The sequence below is a fragment of the Eleutherodactylus coqui genome, chromosome 2 (genome assembly GCF_035609145.1).
Source record: "Eleutherodactylus coqui strain aEleCoq1 chromosome 2, aEleCoq1.hap1, whole genome shotgun sequence".
Classification (NCBI taxonomy): domain Eukaryota; kingdom Metazoa; phylum Chordata; class Amphibia; order Anura; family Eleutherodactylidae; genus Eleutherodactylus; species Eleutherodactylus coqui.
Window position 1 is genome coordinate 247198379 of NC_089838.1, and position 21861 is coordinate 247220239.

At 44.5% G+C, this 21861-nt stretch overlaps 1 protein-coding gene across 2 annotated transcripts in view; it reads left to right on the plus strand.

Annotated features, from left to right (window-relative positions):
* The first annotated feature begins 2268 nt into the window (after positions 1-2268).
* The window catches only part of TICRR (TOPBP1 interacting checkpoint and replication regulator), a 28952-nt gene continuing 9359 nt past the window's right edge, over positions 2269-21861 (plus strand). For both annotated transcript variants that reach the window (XR_010790394.1, XM_066592803.1), the window contains exons 1-19: positions 2269-2949; positions 4294-4540; positions 5410-5642; positions 8072-8303; positions 9461-9590; positions 11410-11543; positions 11855-12040; positions 12170-12321; positions 12401-12498; positions 12580-12673; positions 13283-13362; positions 14819-15052; positions 15139-15226; positions 16515-16596; positions 17423-17563; positions 18867-18957; positions 20511-20572; positions 21478-21612; positions 21701-21831. Coding sequence is in view for 1 of the 2 variants with exons in the window: in XM_066592803.1 (XP_066448900.1) it covers positions 2317-2949; positions 4294-4540; positions 5410-5642; positions 8072-8303; positions 9461-9590; positions 11410-11543; positions 11855-12040; positions 12170-12321; positions 12401-12498; positions 12580-12673; positions 13283-13362; positions 14819-15052; positions 15139-15226; positions 16515-16596; positions 17423-17563; positions 18867-18957; positions 20511-20572; positions 21478-21612; positions 21701-21831 (3183 nt within the window). In the remaining variant the exon portion in view is untranslated. The remainder of the gene's footprint in view (positions 2950-4293; positions 4541-5409; positions 5643-8071; positions 8304-9460; positions 9591-11409; positions 11544-11854; positions 12041-12169; positions 12322-12400; positions 12499-12579; positions 12674-13282; positions 13363-14818; positions 15053-15138; positions 15227-16514; positions 16597-17422; positions 17564-18866; positions 18958-20510; positions 20573-21477; positions 21613-21700; positions 21832-21861) is intronic.

The following is a 21861-nucleotide window of genomic DNA, read 5'->3' on the forward strand; positions in this document are numbered from 1 at the left end:
TTCATATTCATCAGTCTGACATTTCATGTTTAAAAGTCACTGCCGTAGAGAGGGTTTCGCATCCAGTCTGGGGAGGACACTGGTTCCGGAAACTATCATGAAGTCTTTTGGATAATGCAGCTTCATGCTTGATATCCTTCCAGGGGCCTAACTATAGGGGATCCGGTTGCACCTGGGACCAGGAGCCTTAGGGGGCCCATAAGGCCTCTCTTCTCCATATATGGAGCCCAGTACTATGAATAAAGCATTATAGTTGGGGGCCCTGTTATAGAATTTGCATTGGGGCCCAGCAGCTTCAAGTTACGCCTCTGCTTCAGGGTTAATGCCCACGGACAGATTTATGCTGTGTTCCCTGCGGGGTAAATCCGTGACGGAATGAACGCAGTTATTAGCTTCTATTGAACCTAATAGCTCAGTCCTCAAATGCAGGATTCTGCCGGCAGGAAAAAAAAAATCGCTTCATTTTCTATTTTACCGCACTTTTAGGCAGCGGGAGATCTCTAATAATATAGTATTAATGGAAACTGCAAAAAACGCTGTAAAAGGCGTGTTTTTCCGCAATCACCAGCGGGGCCTTTTCTGTTTATCCCCGCGAGATTCCCACGGTGTAAAACTGCGGGCGTATCCCGCTTCGTGCGTAGGCATGAGCCTTCAGGCTTCAAGGCCCAATGCCCACGGACGGAAGTTTTGCTGCATTTTTTCCCGCTGAATTTCCACTGTGGCATATTGTACATAGGATTACATTAGTTTATGCAGTCCTATGCTCACAGATGCGATTTGACCGCGTGAAAATTTGCGCATGCCCGATTGTGCGATAGCCGTCACATCGCAGAGCAGAGAAGATGACGCCGGACAAGTAAGTATGAGGTCAATGCCAGGGCACGCATCGCATCCCGCTGTGTGAATCTCGCAGACGGAATCCGACCCGGACGTGGCCTAACCTTCATACTGATTTAATGTTTATTTATTAAATTACTGTATTTGTTATATATTTATCAGTGCTATTCATTTATGTGTTTACAATATTTTAATGTTATACTTTCTGTGGAAGGAGAAGGGTTTTTTACTTCCACAATATAGTATACTGCTGGTTTATGCTTTATGCACATTCTATGATTAAGGCCTCATTCACAAGTGCATATGCAATTTTGGTCCATGAAAAACATACCATTTTCACTGTGTGTATGTGCATTTTTTGGTGTGTATGCGCATTTTTTTTACATCCATGTTGCATCCATATTCACTTATTTTTGAAGCCCACAGAAAAAAAACATGTAAAAAAAAAAGCTGTGTTGACATCGCTTTTTGTCCCTTCTATCTCCTGGCAACATGCACTACAAAAAAGCTGTGAATACAAATGCAATTGTGCAGTTTGAGTGTTTTTACATGATCCCAAGAGGCGATTTTGGTCTGCAACCAAAATAGTATATACTGCAATTTTTTCTACATGAATAAAAACCACATGACTGAATACAACAATGCAAATCAATGGTGTTGTATGCTGCCTGTATTATATCCGTAAAAGATACACATAGAAAATTCCGCCATGTGAATGGGCCCTACGGTTCTTAGATCTGAAACGCATAGGTGGCCATGGAGTGATGTCTCCTTCTTCATGTTGCTATGGATATATTTTAATAAAATAATGGACTTTTAATCCAGCGCTGGAGATATTCACTGCTCAGCATCTCTCTATATGCACTGTGATACAGCGTGATCAGACACCTGAACAAGAATTTTTGGTGATTCATTCTAAATTTGATGAGTTATAATTTCTTTCTATAACATAAGTAAATTAGATTGTGAGCTCCGCTGCCAATAGAGACTCGTACATAGAGCGCTGCAAAATCTGATTGCACTATAAAAGTAAAATTAAAAATCCTTTTTTCCTCCATGGTCACAGCTCTCGTGTCTTATCTACAATTCAGAGCTCACTTTTAAACCAGATGTCCTATTTGTAGATAACTATCCTGAAACCCCGCGCTGTTCATCCCCCTCACACGTATTTCCCCTTCCCGTGCCTCCTACAGAGTCGTAGAACCCTTTAAACGTTTAAATCTATGCCTCAGCCAATCAGAATGCGTCTAGTCAAGACTGTCATGCGCTCCAACCAATCCATGGGCTCCATCGAACACCACAGTCAAAAGAATGTTTCCTGTTCTCGTGTTCTAATTCCACGGACGGATTGACCAATCAGAGACGAGCACAACACGCTATCGGCCAATCAGCGCTGACGTTCCCATAACGCGCGGCTGGTTTGACCGTAGTGACTGAGTGGATGATGGCGGAGGCCGCAGTGCAGTGAGCGGCTCGGGGATGGCGGCCTCCCATAACGTGGTGCTGCTGGTGGACGCCGCGGATTTGGCCCTGAAGGACCGCATCAAACTGCTGTCTCTGCGGCTGCTGAACTTCCTGACGTGCCGCGCTGGCCTCGGCCGGGTCCGCTGGAGCTACCGCTTCTTGCACTCTCTGGGCGGCCGCTGCAGACCGCCGCGCCGCTCCGACCTCCGCGAGCTGAACCCCCGCAGCTGGGAAGAGTACGAGGAGGAGCTGGAGGCCTGCTGGGCGCGGAGCAGCCGTGGCGCAGGGACTGCGGGCTGCCGGGCGGCGCTCACACACACCGCGCTGCTGGAGACCCTGTCGGACTTCCAGTGGGACCGGCCGGACATCTCGTCTCCGGCCAAGCCGGCCGCAGCAGCGCGGGGCCGCCGGGGAGCGCGGCTCGTCCCCGCAGAGGAGCCCAGGAGCGCCGCCTGCTCGGCCGACTGCAGCAACGCCGTGTTCATCCTGTCCGCCTGCCCGCACTCCCGGCCGCAGCTAGCGGCCTTCAGCGGCGGCACCCCCGGCCTCCAGCAGGTGGCGGACAAGCTGCTGTCCCGCGGGCTGCACAGCATGGTCAGCGACAAGAGGGTCACCCTGCACTGGCTGGACACCACGGACTGGGCTCAGGTCAGTCGCCAGTTCCTGCCCTACTGCGGGGTGATGAGCGCGCAAAACATTGCTGGCTCATGCCAATCCGAATGATGACCGCTCCTGTGACTGCGACTGAGCGATGAATGATTCGTTTCTCGTCCAGGTCGGCTTCACATGAGTGTAATTCGCCTGCGTGAGATAATTGCGCAGTGATATCCCGTCCTTGCTGCGGGCTGCTGATCGTAGTGCATTATCTTGTGTGTATATTTGCGGCTAGATGCAGCCCATTGCCATCATTATTGCGCAGGTATTTCGTGCAGTATGTGTTGGCGCCTACGGCAGATTGATACGGCGTATTACACGTCGCCATACGCTCGTTTTGAAGGAGCTCTTACACAGGCGCAAAAATCAGTGTTCAGTCGCCCCACGCACTGGCGCTGACCAACAATTGTGTAAACGAATGATGAGAGCGTGAATGTTCCCACGGGGCGGGAGGGCTACAGAATGTCCGGTGTTTCCGCATACAAAGCAGTTGTATTCTACACTGCGGCTTTTGACTCGCAATCGGCTGCGTATCCACAAGTGATGGCCGCAGATCCGGCGCTCCCCACAGTGTTCATGCTGGCAGCCGCTAGTGAGCGCAGAGCTGCTGGTCAGGTGATGCCACTTTTGTATCACATGACCAGTGACTCGGCGCTTACTAGCGGCTGCCAGCATGAACACTGTGGGGAGCGCCGGATCTGCTGGCATCACTTGTGTAGAGAAAGTTACAATTCTGAATTTCTGCCCAGATTGCCTACTCAATCAGTAAGCCGCACGCGGGGGTTCTGCACGCGGGACGTGTTTCTGACGAACAGCACACAGACTATGAATTAGACTGGTGCATCCAGATGAGCTGTTCTTACACAGATCAATGTAAGACCGGTCTCACATCTACGCTGGGACCATCCGGAGGCGCCGTCACAGATCTGGCGCAAAATACCGGAAAACATAGCATTGCATGCAGAGCTTCTGCATTCGATAAAATGCTGGGCGGAAACTGAACGCACCCCATTATAGTCAGTGTTCTGTTTAGCGCTGTTCAGCCACGGGGATTCCCCTTCCCTGATCCCAGAACGGAAAAGGGACAGGGATTCCCCGCCGCAGATGTGATGGCAGCCACAGATGGGTGACATGACGCTGGCGCGGAGACCTCAGCGTTGTGGACGTCAGCCGTGTATGTATCAGGGACAAATAACTTGTAGCCAGACATGTATTCTCAGCGGGTTACTTGTAGGTCAGCAGACGTAACGCTCTCCACTCAGATGAATGATCGGTGTGTTTATTAATGAAATGCCCACAATTTGTCTAATTGATGGTAAATCTCGCCTTTGTCTCTAGGTGGGGCAGACCTGCGATCACTTTGGATACTGGACGATGGTGGAAGTGATGCAGCACGTGGGCGGCAGGGTGATACCCTCCCAGTGTTTACTAGAGTCATCCTGGCAACCAGCGACAGACCCAACATTCTCTAGAGCGCCGCTAAACATCCCCTCGGATTCTGTGCTGTGCTCCCTCCTGAGCAGCGAGCCGGACTACAGATCCTGGTTCCCACAGCAGGACGGAGTGGTGACCTTCATCACACCCGGTAAGAGACGGACAACTGGCAGTGGACAGGCTTTACCCCCGGCCATACTGGTACTGATAGCAGTAATCGACATGCAATAAAATCGTTTACTATTCGTTCACTTCTCATGACTTATCGCTCAGGGTTTTTTTATGCTGACTGAGAGTATCGCTGCTATTCAACCCGGTGATCACATGACTGCCTGGTGTTCCCTCTAACGGATCCATTAAACAGAAGCCCTATTTAAATTTCCATTTGTCTGCTCCCTATTGTGCACAAAAACACGAAATCGTGTATAAAAACACCATCATATAGTATTCTAAGAGAACACAAAAATGAAAAATCTGAAAGCAGTAGAAAAAGGTTAACACCATACTACATTGAGAGTGTAATGCTAAAAACGATGAGTCCCTTAATGAGGAATGTGTTGATCGCTTCGTATGTAAACCATTATCTCCACTGAAATCAAACTTCTATTAGGAGGACATACGAATCAGGTTACATCTAAGGTGATACCGGATACTCACCTTAAGAGGGGTACCATCTCCTCTCTATAATAACTCCTCGAAACATAAGAGACTCCTGGGGATCCTGGACACGGTTGGGAGGAAGATTGAGATATACCATTTCCTTCCCCCACCTCTCCTCGATCCTTCCCTTTGTCTGTAGGTCTGTCCTGTCACTATATGTTTTACATAATTGTTTCTTTTTGTTGGCCTTGACTTTTTTAACCTAATTCCTAATAGTTATTTTTTTAATCTTCTATATCTGTGACGGCCCTAACTTTGAATATATAGATTTCTCATACCACTGTGATTTGCTATTGATAAATAGTGGATTAAGAAGTTGCAATACTTGGTAACATATAACGCCCCCTTCTTGTGTTGCAGATCTGATACAGCAGTGGGAATGCGCCGTCACCTTACAACCGGTGTCAACAACCCAAAGGCGTATTAACAATGTAATGAGCATCCAGTTAAAAGGCACGATGCGGAATTGGAATCAGAATGAAGTTGGGACTCTAATAACGGAAAGCTGGCTGCTGCAGACTATGGCCGACAACCCTTCATGTCATCAGTTTCCACAGCTCCTGAGCACAGCGGTGTCAAAGGGCCTGTTCTTGGTAAACTTCAACATTTCCTTAAGTTTAAGCACTAAGTGGATCTGTGCACAGCCAGATATTACAAGGTGTATTTCACTTAGTACTGCACCTTCTTCAAATGACAGTCACGTCTTCTATGTTCTCCCCGCAGAGGACATGCTAATTTCTGTGTCCTTGTAATTATAGGCTAATGTGCAGTGAAAATTTCTTAACTTTTTTTTTTTTTTTTTTCTTTTCTTTTGTCGGAAAAATAGCCCAGTCTACAACACTATTTTTCCAGAAAGAAAAGAAAGTCTATTGGAATGGAAATGGAGGACAGATTTAAAAACTGAAACGCCTTTGAAATAAATGCTCCTCCCCACCCCTCCACCTCAATTTATTTCAGATTTTTCTCTTACTGAAAAGAAAAACTGATGTGCAGGGTAGACAGGGCTAGTGTGAATGCACTCTTAAAGGGGTTCGACTCATAGAATGGTAGAGTTGGAAAGGACCTCCAGGGTCATCGTGTCCAATCCCCTTCTCAGTACAGGAATCACTAAATCATCCCAGACAGATATTTCACAGATATTTGAAGACTTGCATTGAAGGAGAACTCACAACATCCTGTGGTAACCTGTTCCACTCATTGATCACCCTCACTGTCTGAAAGTTTTTCTCTCATATCTAATCTGTGTCTCCTCCCTTTCAGTTTCATCCCATTGCTTCTAGTCTTTCCTTGTGCAAATGGGAATAGGGCTGATCCCTCTGCACTGTGACAGCCCTTCAGATATTTGTAGACAGCTATTAAGTCTCCTCTCAGCCTTCTTTTTTGCAAGCTAAACATTCCCAGATCCTTTAACCGTTCTTCATAGGACATGATTTGCAGACCGCTCACCATCTTGGTAGCTCTTCTCTGAACTTGCTCCAGTTTGTCTCTTTTTTTAAAGTGGGGTGCCCGGAACTGGACACAATATTCCGGATGAGGTCTGACTAATGAAGAGTAGAGGGGGATAATGACTTCACGTGATCTAGACTCTATGCTTCTCTTAATACATCACAGAATTGTGTTTGCCTTTTTGGCTGCTGCATCACATTGTTGACTCGACTCATGTTCAGTCTATGATCTATTAGTATACCCAAGTCTTTTTGACATGCGCTGCTGCTCTGCCCAATTCTTTCCATTCTGTGTTTTTTTTTTTTTCTTCTTTCTATTCAACCCCCCCCCCCCCCTCCCGATGTAGGACTTCTGCTTATTAAATACCATTCTGTTAATCGCCGCCCACTGTTCAAGCTTTTCTAGGTCTTTGTGAATCCTCTCTCTTCCCTAGTGTTAGCTATCCCTCCTAGCTTTATGTCATCGGCATATTTGATCAGTTTCTCCTTAATTCCCTTTTATAAAAATGTTGAACAACACTGGGCCTAGGACAGAGCCCTGTGATACCCCACTTGATACATTCCTCCACTTGGAGGTGCAGCCATTATGATCACTCAACCAGTTGTGAATCCAGTGTTACAATATTACTATTATTTTTAATGATAGGTGCACATGTTTTCAGTCAGCTTAAAAAATCTTGTTAGCTTGTCGTTCCGTTTGAATGCTTCAAGCTCAGCGCTTCCCATAGGAGGGGAAAGCTCTGAGCGAGAAGCCCAAGGCAAGACTGTTTGAATGCTTTGTATGACCTTAGCAGTGACATCCACACTTGTGCAGTTGTCCAAACGACTGTCGACCCGTGCAAAAGGACCTTAATCCTATTTGAACAGCCATGAATGTTCAATGTATAAATGATAAGGATTGTATAACTGAGTCTTATAGACTTGGTAATATCTGGACATAGTGTCACCATTGTCTATAGAATTAGTCTTGTGATTCTATTGTCTAATTAGTCATGCAAATCTCTTAACATTATCTTAAGACTGAACTGGGGCCTCATGTATATTTGGAGCTTACTGTTATTGTGTTAAGAATCAGTTTTGTTTGTCTGATCTGGTCCCATTTGAGGACCGGTCACTCCAGATTGTGACCATTTCAGACAAACAACTCTATGCAATGCAATAGATTAAAAGCCAGGAGAGGGTTTTGGACCTGTGATGGGGACGCCCTTTTCGCCACTGCTTCTCCGGTTGATGCACAAATGAAGTTTACATAAGGCGATGTAAATATTGCATCGTTATTTTGGTGAGGTAATCCTTGTTTTAGATATCCTAAGTATTTTTATCTTTGTTTACAAATCGCTGTACGTAATATCGCCTATTTCATGTAACTTTAACAATCACCTATTTTATATAACTTTGTTCATTTATTTTATTAAATTGTGTTGTATCAACCCATCTGTCCTCCTCTAAAGCAGTATCCAAACCTGTTGCCCTTTAACTTGGCAATCCAGCAGGCTGTTGATATTAGTAGTTTAGAAGTCTCAGATGACCCTCTAATGGGTGTAATTTTGTTTTTATCTGCTTTCTTAATCTGCCAGGTTGCTGAGGTTTGGACTGAAGACTTGCTGCCTAGAACCGGCGTACTTTCCCCCATTTCTGAGACGGCTGCTGTCCTCAGTGTAATCTGTAGTGACCAGTCAGCTGAATTTGACAGACTTCGGGATAAAACTGCTGAAGGAATTGATGAAGAAATCTCTTCTGATCTCCCTGATATTGTAAACGCTGTACTTGGCCCTATACTTAATACCAAAGAAAACCCCACATCACCTGGTAACTATAACTCCTATTTTCTTCCGTATTTTGGTTGGTTCTTGAAAGGGGCTGTCCAGTTTATTTAATGTACTCACCATGACGCTATTTTGGAGGTCCAGCACCATGGGATCTGACCCATGACACCAGAGTCTTCTGGTGACAACCTGTAAACATGTCACATAGGCTTCTAATGTAAAAGCCCCAGCCTGTTGACATGATGTCACTGATGACTCCTGTCTGGACCTTGTAGGCAGTGGCAGCCAATAGAACTTGTGGCTTTCATGTCCTCGCTCCTTGGTGTATGTACATATTTAAAAAATTCCTTTAATTCAGGGCTGAGCAAATCTCAGCAGCCATTGGTACTTAAAGGGGTTGTCCCGAGGCAGCAAGTGGGTCTATACACTTCTGTATGGCCATAATAATGCACTTTGTAATATACATTGTGCATTAATTATGAGCCATACAGAAGTTATAAAAAGTTTTTTACTTACCTGCTCCGTTGCTAGCGTCCTCGTTCCCATGGAGCCGACTAATTTTTGGCCTCCGATGGCCAAATTAGCCGCGCTTGCGCAGTCCGGGTCTTCAGCAGTCTTCTATGGAGCCGCTCGTGCCAGAGAGCGGCTCCGTGTAGCTCCGCCCCGTCACGTGCCGATTCCAGCCAATCAGGAGGCTGGAATCGGCAGTGGACCGCACAGAAGAGCTGCGGTCCACGAAGGTAGAAGATCCCGGCGGCCATCTTCAGCGGTAAGTATTGAAGTCACCGGACCGCCGGGATTCAGGTAAGCGCTGTGCGGGTGGTTTTTTTAACCCCTGCATCGGGGTTGTCTCGCGCCGAACGGGGGGGGGGTTTAAAAAAAAAAAAACCCGTTTCGGCGCGGGACATCTCCTTTAACAAGGAACTGCTGTGTATGAAATTCCCTTATATAGAAGCATGGGGTACGAACTCTAGCCTTAGATATAGTTGCACACGCTCTGCAGTTATCCCAGCCACCCATGTACCATGCACAGCTTCCAAAACTGTTGTTCTCTCCCCCCAACCCCCCCAATGCTTGGGGAAGGGCCAAGTTTCCACGTTTCCTTGGTTCTGCTTTTTTCAATATTTCCATCTGTGCCTGTATTCCTTGGGACTTGTTAGCTGATCTAACAATTGTAAATTCTTTAACCCTTGTCTCCAGAAGTTTTGATGCCAGAGTGGATTAAACAAGAACTGTCTCAAAGTAGCCGCTGGGGATCTTCTATTATTGAAAGGTGGTACCCGTTATCTGGAATGTCCGGTGCCAGCAGCAATCTGATGGAATCCTTTAGGTAAGAAAGCCATCAGATCCAGTCCTGTTTCTTCATCCATGGGTGTTAGCTGTCTGAAATCTGGTCCTAAATCCTCTGACCTACTTACCTTGTCATGGCTGCTGCTTGCCGTTAGATATTTTTAGATCAAGATGTTGGTTCAGAAGGACGGGGCATTATTATAAAAAGAAATCTAGTATATAAGTGTAATATTCTCGTCGTGACCCCTAAATACTATAGAATCTACTGATTGCTAATCTCATTGTATTTAATGGAGAGTTCAGTCTTACAGATGTTCAGTATTGAGCTCACAAAGGTCTTGAAGGGAACACCTGCAGGTGAAACGTACATGACTGGTTCCACCACTAGGTCAACAAATGGAGCATTTGTTCTCAGAATGCAAACCTGGCAGCGGATATCTCATAGTATCATGAGTTGTGATCGTGCCAAAGTGTTATCTGTATTTGCTGCATCTCGCCCATTAGCAGGTCTGCAGGGCATGTGCCGTTCAGCGCCTTATTACTGGAACTCTCCTGCAAATCAAGCCGTTCCAATATTATACAGTTATTTGGTTTCCTGTCACAAGGAAACCTTTCTGGGAAGACCTCTTATGTGCAATGCCTCGTAGAAAAACTTGGCACGCCATGAAGAAATGCTTGAAATGAGACAAAACGCAACACACGGCAATTAAAACCGATTGTTCCAAATTTAATTCTCTAACGATTGCACATTCTCGCAACGATTATCTAACATCTCCTCCGGCCCAACAAACGGGCTGGTCAGTAAGAAGTGGGGCCGCCATGCTGGGTGATGCAATGGTTAATGTAATATTGATTCATTGATCGCTCGACTACTGTGCTGGGATAGAGTTGACCGTGTGGTAGTGACAGTAATCCATAGTTTAGCTTCATTACGGGAGAGCCTTCGCTTAATATCCAATTGTGTCTTACTGACTTAATTGGAGAGGGATCTGGGAATCCTTTAGACAAGGAATCACTTGAACACCTTGCAAAGCATGTCTGATGTTTGCTGCATGAGGCCACGCATTATCCTACTGGAAAATAGTAGTGCGACCGGCTGCAGCACATCTTGTACATAACTGCTGTCAATGTGCCCCTTATGCATGGTAGAAGTGTTGGGATGCCATTAACCTTAATAGTCAAACTTCATGTTGACGAGCTATGTGGAGTTGCAGAATGGCTGAAGCACTGACCCGACTGCTGTGTGGCCTCTAGGGTCTCGTTCAGCTATTATTATTGCTGAGACAGAATCTCAATTCATTGCTGAACCTCACACTGTGACATTAGACAAGCCAGGTAGGTCTGGACAACACTGCAAGCTTTCATGACAGCGGTGCGGAGTGAGGGACAGCCTTCATAGCAAATGGCTTGACCACAAACCTGCCCCATCCACTCATCGTCGATATTGTAGTATCCGACCTGTCCGTATGCTTTGCAGAATGTCGCCAGCCAAGGGTTGTGGAGCCGCAATGGCATGATACCGGATCTGTTCCTCTGACGATGCACACTTCACTTTGCTGTCTACAATCTCCAATTTTGTTGTTCGGCTGTGGCATCCCCTTGAAAGTCTGCCACATTACAATGCAAAGGCCAGCCGGTTGTAGGTAGCTCTATGTGGAAACCTTTAGTAAATTAGATTTTTTTTTATGAAATGGCATCTTAGCGGTTTGATCTGTCGTTTTGGTCCCCCTCCTCCCCCCCGCTATTTTTGGTGCTTGTCTCAATCTGTATTTTGTGATCTGGCATTTTAAGTGATTTGTTTGTGGTATGTTGAATTATAAATCCAATTCTTTTTTTTTTTTTTTTTTTTTTTATTTCAGGTTGATAAGTGCAGCATCCTTTGATCAAGATGACCAGAAAAGTGATCAAGAAGTAACACATTACCTATCTGAGTTGTATCAGGAGAAAGCTGATGAGTTTGGCACTACACTAGTAGGGAAGAACCACAAGAGGCGTACGTCCCCGTCATACTAGCATGATACTCCGTTGAATAGATGGCATGTAATGGTAGATTTCCTCTGCAGCTTCCAAGACGTAACCCGTGGCTTTTAGCTGGGGATTAGAGACGCCAACCGGTGGCAACCAGCTGCATGGTTTCTGTTCTCTTAATGGAGCTGCCACTGCGATCCTGGCTATAGTGGCTATCTGTAGTTGCTTGGCGCTAAGAATGTGCTGACGTGCTTCCGGGCTTCAGCAAGTTCTTGACTATTAGCTCGGTGACTTGAGAGGTTTTTTTTTTCTTCTAATTCACTTTATTTCTTTTAGGTCTTCCTCGTACTCCAGTGAGACAGAAGATAAAAACCATGCCTCGTGCGCTGCAAATGTTAAATGCTGCCAGGTTGAATTCAAAGGCTCAAAATTTGCAACCAAAAGGTGGTCCTGTTGAAAAGAGTTCACAGACCAAGAGGAAATCTTCTGAGAAACCTGAAGGAAAGTCAAGGAAGCAAACAGGTAAGCAACTGTTCTTCATGGCTCTTTTGCTCAATTTCACTGATTAAAAACAGACCGTTACAATATATTTCTGTAATGTAATTAGTTGTTCTGTGTGACACATTTTTTTTCTCTTTCCTTTTGATATAGGTTTCAAGTCCGAAGAGGAACTTAATTCCTTTTTGACTGAGGGCTATAATAAGATGGTGTCTGACGAAGAGGATTCATTGCTGTCATGTGTCAGGAACACTTTAACCACTATCAAGTCTTTCTGGAAGATGGCCAACAGCCAACATATAGAGGTCAATATACAATTTTGGTACCTTATCTTATTGAAATGCAGGAGGTGGCTATATGCAGCATGTTCCTTATATTTTGTAGATTGACTGCATGGACAAACTCAAACTTCTGCTGAAGACCAGTAAATCGATAAGAAAACTTTATGGGCAAAAGGAAAACAAAGTGGCTAAACTTAGAGAGTAAGTAAATATCTTACCGCACCACCCTTCAGCTATCGGTAAAGCACTTTGCGTTAAATAATCACGTGGCTTTGCTTTTAGATGCCAAATTCAAGCTTTATTAAGACTGGAAATGTGTGTACAGTGCCCATCGCTGCAAACGAACGAAGAGGAACTGGAGCAAGTTGTTGAAGAGGTAAATGGTCATTTTTTTTAATTATTTTTTTTTGCTGTTTGGGCACTACTTGGATTTCTAAAGTAGTCTGTCTCAACTCAACTGCCCCTGTCATTAATACAATTTTTTTTCTATGAAGTGCTCTTGGTTGGGTAAGGGTTATTTAAAGGTTTTGCCCTAGAATCAACTCTGATTATTGGAGTCTTGCTCCTGAGACCCCCACCGATCCCAAGAACAGGGGACCAATGTCCCCCTCTTATCACTGAGCGGATATTCCTCCCACCCGCAGTGACATCAGATTTAATGAAGCGATGACCATGCATGCATTGTGATCACTCTACCCAGTTATCTCGCTGTGGAGGGTGCAGTGAGCCTGCAGTAAGGTGGAGAGGGGAACACTGGACGCCCATTCCAAGGATCGTTGAATGTCTCAGCCGTGAGACCTCCTTCCTCCCCCAACTGATCAGACTTTTATCACCTATACTATGGATATGTGATAAAAGTTAATTCAGGTACAACCCTTTTAAATTGTAAGAAATGTTAAGCAAAGCAATGCCGGTGTAAATGCCTCCATAGTACATCTGCTTAGAGTAGTGCTTGTAAATATATATTTTCATTTCTTTGTTTCAGATTACAGATATGCTCCGAATTATTTCACTGACAGAAGATCCCTCATATTTGACCAAATTCTTGACTGACGTCTTGACAGAGTATGTGCTCATGGTTTTGTCTTTTTGGTTTTTTTTAAGGTTACTGGCTGGGGATAGATGTTAGGCTGTAGTTAATGGCTGATTTTTCACATGTGAGTTTTGCACATTGAGACCACAAAACTCACACGGAAATAAAACCTATTTATTTTTAAAGGGTCTGTTTACACATGTGATATATATATATTTTTTTCTTTCTCTCGTAGCGATGATTTGAAGTAAAGTTGCAGCATGTCAGATGATGCAATTTCATTGAAAACTCACATTATTTCTTATGGGCAAGTTAAAAAAATAAAATTTGCATCGCTCTCGCATGTATATAAGAGTGATGCGGTTTCTAAAGTTTCCTATTGAAACATGATGAAATGCATTGTACTCGCAAGCAAAATTGTTGGTTTAAGAGTGCAATATCGGTCCAGGTTTCTTAGACCGATGACGCACTTGCCTTTGTAAATACGGCCTGAGACTTCTCCTTATAACATCATAATTACATGCAACTCTTGCACACTTTTACTTATTTGTAAAGCAATGCATAATCTTTCCTTTTTGTCTTGTGTTGACAAGATATGTGCTGAAACTCACTAGTGCATTGAAGAGACACTGGAATCAAACTCTGCTGTTCGGCTCATATAACACTTCTTAGCGATAATTATTCTCCATTTGTCTCAGAGTTCTGGGCTATTTTCTAGTGCAGATCTGCATTTACTGTGTTTTCCTGAAAATAAAGACGCTGTCTTAGTTTTTGAAAGGCACAGGGTCTTATTTTCAGGAGACATCTTATACCAAACTCGCAGGCACCGTCCAGGTCCGTCCGCTGCTCTCCGCTGTTCCAGACAGGCTTGCGTGCAGTTCTCAGCATTGACAGTACATCACTTGCTGGTAACAGGGTTTGCAAACTCCACTTCCAGCAAGCGATTGTTCCAATTGGCTGAGCTGTGGCGCTCGATGAACCAATCGCAGCCATTCCATGCAGAGACTGTGATTGGTTCACTGAGCGCTGGCTCTGATTCTCAATCGGAGCAATCGCTTGCTGGAAGTGGAGTTTGCAAACTCCGATACCAGCAAGTGATCTGTCAGCGCTGAGAAATGCAGACAAGGGTGCCTGGAACTGCGGAGACCAGCGGGAGGGACCTGGATGGCGCCTGCTAGGTAAGTGTTTTTTGTTTTTTTTTTGTTAGTGTAGCTAGGACTTATTTTTGGGTTAGGGCTTATTTTTCAAGTGTTTGATCTAAAGACCGCACTTCTCAGAATGCAAAACCCCAGAGCAGAATTATGAATGCAGCTCTAGCCTGAAATTTAATGCAAATGATGCAGTGTATGTACAGTTTCTTATCCTATGTAATTTTCTGTATAAAATTGTGTCAACTAGTGGACATATGCTATAAATCACAACCCTAAATTATTTTGCAAGTCAAAGTCCGATTCTTGACACCTTCTCACGTTTGTATTCTACTTACAGGTACATAGGAAGCATACCCAAAATACTGGCGGACATATATTTTAGTCTTGGAATTCAGATTCCAGAAGAGTTGAAATTGGTTCTTCCTGCGGATGGGGATGATTCCTTTCTACTAGATGGGAAAACTCCCATGTACTCTGAGCCATCTATCCCACGGGTTCTTAGTGTGCCTCATGCGGTAAATGAAGAGGATCAGCTTGAAGATCTTCGAACGAGATCTGCTAAAAAAAGAAAGTAGGTTTCTATTGAATTCCGTATGATAGTAAATACTACTTGTGATATAAAATCTGGATGTTGATTCGTCCTGTCTATTTCCAAAGGACAAGCACTGTGGCAAGACACAGAAGTATAACAGAGTCCTCACAGAGTCTGAGGCAGATTGAACTTCCAAAGAAGCCACTTAACAGGGTAAGAACTGCATTAAAGAACCATTCTTGGCAAATGAGCATACACATTTTGATTTAAAGGGAATGTGTCGTCTGAAAATAACCAGTTTGTAAAAATCCTATTTTTGTTCGGCATATAAAGAATTTTTATAGATTTACTTTTTGATGTTGCTACATAAAAAAAATCCTAAAATCCTGCATTTTTCACACTGACCACTAAGCCTAATAGTCTGAGACTTCCTGCTCTGTAGAGAACACTTCAGCAGTCCGCTCATTGCAGGATTGCAGTAAAAGGGAATTCCTATATGTAGACAGAACACAGAATCCACCATTTGCAGTTGGTGATAATCATGGTTTAAGGTCCATTTACACGGGATGACTGTCAAGCAAACGATGCCCGACACTCGTCCGTGTTTTCTTGCTCCCTTGCTGTTGCAGAGCTGGCTGGGTCACGGAGCAGCCAGCAGGGGGCCAGGGCAGAGTAGGAGATTTCTCTCTTCTTGATATCCCGCCTCTCTCCTTTGAGATAACACAGCAGTTGTTCGCTACTGAACGGTGAGCTCATCGTTTATGCGGCATAAAAGATCAGCGATGAGCTCATCGTGCAGTTTAAACAGCGGCCGTTCAGTAGCGAACAGCCGCTGTTATCTCAAAGGAGAGGGGCAGGGAGCGAGAGGAGAGAAATCTCCTGCACTGTCCCGCCCCCCTGCTGGCCACTCTTTGAGCGAGCCAGCTTTGCTAGCTCCCATGCAGGAGCGCGGAGACACGGGACTAGTGTTGGGCATCGCTTGCCCTTATCTGTACATTAGCCTCTGCACAGGTCACATCACATGTCTAGGACAGTGTCCCACAGAAGTCAATAGATCAGCTCTTGTCCATTGTGAATTTTATGTAAATCTCTGCAGCAAAGATCCAATAGTGTCCCCCATAGTCATGCACAGAAAATAAAAGAAAACATTTTACAATCAGAAAATAAAAACAGATAGTAAAAGCACGTTCTGTTCTTTTCTTATGTTTTTTTTTTTTTTTTTAAATCAGTGAAAAAAAAAATAGGTGATACATTCTCTCCAAAAATTACCTGTTTCATCTTAAAAATTGTGTAGTCTACCGCTATTAAATGCTGAGAGAATGCAGTTCTTGTACATTACAGAATTTCCCAACTAGATTAGAAGGTGGCAAATAGCGCAACTGGCAATGTTTATAAAAATGGGTATAAAAATAAGCTTCGCGTGTAATATATCTCTACAAGATGTAATCTCTGTATTCAATTTTGTATAACTTAACAATATGCATGGTTTATTTTTTCATAGGAGAGGTCAGGCGCTAATCTTGTTGTAATGGTTGAGAAATTAAAGCTGCCTCTACCAGCAAAGACCCAAAAAGACAGTGAAGGTAGGGAGTCGTGCATTACATTATATCCATGCAGCGGACCATGGTTTTGATATTTACAGTTTCTGAGTGTGTAAGATCTAGTTTTGGCAGGCTAAGCTTTCAAAGGGGGTTTTATCACCACAAAAAACTTATCCATTCACTTTTGTGTCACTGGTGGGGAGAACAATGTGCTCTTCTACCATCTCCCTTCATCCCATAGAAGTGAATGGCGCAGTGATCATGCATACATACCGCCGCTCTATTCACTGGGGCACTTTGGGGACTCTGGTTTTAGGATCGCTGGCGGTGCCAGTGATTAAACATTTATCTCCTATCTGGTCTTTGTTTAAAACGCCTCTTAAAGTGGGTTTCTAACATCTATAAAATATCCATAGGCAGTTTTCTTATCCCCAAAAGTAATAGTAATGTACTTAGTTTTAAACTTCATGCTGTACAACAATACGTGGCAGCAAGGATGCACCTTCTATACTGATGCCACTTCTGAAGTAGCAGTTGGCTGTGTAGTCACATTCTGTACTTGCCAACAATTTGAAGCCATAATTAGCGACTCCTGCCCCTTTTTGTCCATTTTGCAAGATGTAGAAGCTGTTGGCAACGGCAGTACCCTTGTACAACAAGCTATAGCAGTGGTGGGCTGCAGCATCAGCAGAACTGTAAACGTGAGGTTATTACTACTATCTTTAGAGATCTGTAGGCGGATGTCTTATAAGGGTTAGACAACTATAAATTATAGCGTTAAATACATCACTTAAACGAGGGTTCACAAGCCCATTGGCAGAAACTATATATACAATATGTATATATTTTCTTAAATTTCTGTTTTTAGCTACAAAAGCGAGAAGAAATTTATTTGTGCAAGAGAATCGCTCCCCGACCAGGAGAAGCAGCAAGATGCCACGCAGCCAGTCTGTGTCCGCAGTGGAGGGCCTGAAGCATCAACGCAGCAAGAGTCATGATGGCACTAAAGGTGATTTAAGTTATTTGTGGAATTAAAACTTATGTTTTTATCAGTTTTCATGCTTTTAATTTTTCATTATAAAGGTCTGCTTAGCAAATTAATTTTCAACTGTGCTGCTGACAAAGGCTTGCAGGTGTTTCGAGCCTTTTTTTTTTTTTTTTTTGCGAGATGTCCTGTAGTTTATGTTGGTACCATTTCCGAATACATACGTAGACTTAAATGACGCTGTCCAGAATTGACAGTGGCATTTAAAGGGTTAGTACCGCTGATCAGCTGTAATAAACAGCTGACGCCTGCGCTGTATAAAGAGAGATCGTCCTGCCATCTCTTCATATATACACCAGTATCGAGTTGGGGTATCTTATCTCCACTGGAAGGGATGGGTGGAGACGAGCATCAGTGAGAGGGAAAGCCTTGCTCACACCCCCACATGGGGATTGGCTGGCGCACGTACCCTTCAGCACTGACAGAGGAAGATGCTATCACGGTGCCTGAGGGGGAACCAGCTTCAGGAGAGGAGCGGATAGCGAAGGGGATTACGGTTAGGGTTGGGGGATATTGTTCGGCCGTAGGAGGGTGACTGGCCTACGGACTTGCAGCAGCTGTGGAGAAGTATGTGGGAGTCAGAATACCGTCCGAGTCCGCGCGGCACAGTGGGAGGAGACGCTGAAGCTGTGGCATTCTGCAGGCATATTAAATACACTGCCCCCGGGGAGAGGCAAAGCACGGTCGGCAGAATGACAGATGCAGGTTGGCTCAGAAGCTACAGTACGCCCTGCGGGGTGTGCGCGCTCCCACTACTGTCTCTGCATGGATGCGTTTACAGCATCCCAGTCTCTGGCAGCCTCCCATCACTGCTGGTTGTCACCGAGCATAATGGACTCGCAGCTCCCCTGTTACTCCGGTGCCTTCACTCCGGCCCCTCTAGCCCTGCCATGCAGCCAATCACCAACAAGGGGCATGGCCTGGGCATTACCTGCTGTCAACACCCTCGCTTACAGTGTTGACGAGGTAGAACAGTAACCCCCGACGCTGCAGAACGTAACTGTACATCCTGGAGCGTTAAGGGGTTAATAAGACCGCAACATAATCTTTCAGGACACAAAATTATCTTGTGCCACGATTAATCAAGTTTTGCCACAAGAGGAAACTAATGAAAACTAGTTTGTTTCTAGCCTTTGTCGGGAATTCCATCATATTTGATAGCAAGAATCGTTCAGGCGCACTTTTTTTTTTTTTTTTTCCTCTCCCTCCAAACAAGCAAAGATTTAAATAACCTTGTAACTGCTGTTTTTCTCCTCCCGCTTGTTAGATCATTGCAAGCTGCTGACAAAGAAAGTGACAGAAACGCCTGTACACAAACAAATGGCTAAAAGGCTAATTTACAAGCAGATTAAAGGGCGGTAAGTGTTTTTGTATGTTAGATGTTCTATTTTTGTGTTCGCTCTTTTTTTGTTGCTTTTTTTTTTGTTTGTTTAATCAGACACGTTAAAAAGGACTCTGGTTGCAATAACTCCTAAATTTTGCTCTGAATTTGGCCAGGATGTTACCCTCTGCAGTGACAGGGTTGAAATCCTAAACAAATGCATGATTAAATAGCTTTCTGAGGGTTAAGAAATCTGCAGCATGGCTCAACATCTACAGACTTTTTATTTTGCTTGTCCGTATCATTGGAGGGCACGGCAAGACCTTGGGTGTAGTAGATGCCACTAGGAAGCGGCACTAAGAGCTCATCCTGCCTACCAGCTATACCCCTCCTTCAGGCACTGAACTAAATCTGTTTTAGCTTAGTGTCTGCAGGAGGCAAACATGTTGGTGTTAGGCCTTCAGGAAAAGGCAAAGTTGTAGGAATATGGGGTTCGTATATCAAGCACTCCGTGTTACTTTCCTTTACAAGTACGGCATCAGATGCTGTATCTGTACAGTATTGACGCTTGCAGGGTAGTGAGTAGCTAGGCTTTTTATCATTCCAGGATGACTGAAGATTTTTTTAAATTTTTTTGCCGCCTTATCTTTATTGCCAAGAAGGGATAGCAAGCATTAATTCTTTTCCGCGATTGAGTCGGCGCTTATTAGCACCCACTGGGAACAGGCTAATGTCTTCAATATTTTTTTTTTGTGTGTGTGTTCCCCACCCCCCCCATCCACCTTCTTCTTGGGTACTGCTTTGGAACGTTCCAAGATCTTGCTTGTTCCCCAATGAAACGGAAGAGAGTAACTTACCATAAAATCACGTTCTTGTTACGTTAATTGGGGACACGCACCCACCCAGTTGTTTATACTGGCACTGACATCTGTTCTATGACGTCCCTCGATTCGGCCTGACTCTTTCCCTAGAACTAACATTCTACTTAGGCACCATGTCCATGGGCGGGTCGGGTTCCGTAGGCGGGAGCTCCACCGCGGGATCCCAATACTCACCAGTCCGGATGCATGCGGGTCCTCTGGCGTCTCCTTTGTGCATGTGTTTCATATTCACGCCTATTCTATTCACTGTTTGCAGCACTGTAAAGTAGGATATGATGACGATAACCATTGACTTGTATTGATTTTTTTTTTTTTATATTTTTGCTTTTACTCTGAATCAGTCTAAAAAAAAAATGTAATGTCAATGCTCTTACTAAGTGTTAACCACCCCTAGAAGGAAATTAGAAACTTACTAACTGGTTTAACAACTTCTACAATGTGTGTATAGCTAAGTACGGGTCCATCTTTTACATTTGTCATCCATCCCAGACATCGTTGAATCTGCGTTTGGCTTATTAAATAAGGATTTTCATCTGTTTAAGGAAACTATTACATGCAGTCACAACCTTATTGCCAGAAATTGATATCCTGACAGGATCTAAAACTGAACTTTTATTCAGCTAGATCATGTAATTGTAACAGTATTTAATTTACGCTTTTAATTCTAAACCTTACATGTGTAAAATACACCGTTCCTTGCTGTTTTTAGGTGCAGTGAGTCTACTTCAAATATCAGCGTTGTTGAAGAATCTCCCGAAAAGGAGTTAACGGGTAACTGCTTTTGTCTATCACATAGAGCATCTGCATCTGGTGTGAGAGTTGTTAAACATGAGAAACTCCCCCTCTCAAAGTCTGCACATATATTAAAGAGAATATCTAATACCTGTCTCCTGTACTGAAATATCCCAAACTGTCTGTTAAGCAAAGTAGTCCACCACTGTGGGAAAGCTTATATGGTGGGATTGATTAGTGCAATAGTGTGAATATGGATTTGCCTGACAGGGTGGCTATGGCGTCCCCGTCTCCATGGCGCCGACCGAAGCTGCCTTCTCCCTGGATTAGACGCTCTTGCGCAGTCTCCTCTTCTGCATGCGCAGAAGACCTGTGCGGCGTGAGCACGCCGGAGCGGCCCCATTCAACAGAACAGAAGAGGAGACTGCGCAAACATGTCTAATCCAGGGAGAAGGCAGCTTCGGTCGGCGCCATGGAGACGGGGACGCCAACACCGGAGGGGGTAAGTGTATAACTTCTGTATGGCCAATATTTAATGCACGATGTATATTACAAAGTGCATTAATATGGCCATACAGAAGTGCTTAACACCGCTTGCTTTCGCGGGACTCCGATGTACTTTGCTCGCTCACTTAAAGGACATCTGTTAGCATCGCTGCAGCTACTAAACTAGTAGCACGGACAGGGGGGCATGCTATACGTTATTCCCCCCCTGCTCAGCCTGTCACTAGAAGTCTGGAATCCTCTCCTCAAGACACCATGTGGATTGGTCCAATGGGCAGATAGTGGTCCTGTGCTTGCTTCTATAAGTAACCTTTCCCCTTTGGCTGTAGACTAACAGCGATTCCTGGTCATACTACTGATTTTAGTAGCTGCAGGGCCGCGGACAGATGTCCTTTTAAGTAGTGAACTGGAAAGCAAATATTACCTTTTACTTTCTTCAGAGCTTGATTTACGGAGAAGCCCTCGTATCAAGCAGCTGGCAATGGCAAAGAAAAATTCTTCTTTTTATGCATCGCAGCCCAAATCCCGTAATCTGGAGAGAGTCCACTCTACCGCCCATCAGATGCTTAGTGGAGGTGAGAATGGTGGACACTAAGGTTGGCAAGGCATGGGGAGGTTCTTTTGATGAAGCGCACTGCATTAATTGTTATATTTCATTTCTAGGGAGTACCGCCCAGCCAGAAGCTAAAACACCGAAAGATCTACTATTTGGAGAGGTTTTGGGGCTCAGTAGTCCTCCAACACGGCGAGCAAGAAGAAAACTGTTGGCCGAAACAGATCCTCGTAGCAAAGAGGTAGCGTCCTCTTCCTTTTTCATTTTTATT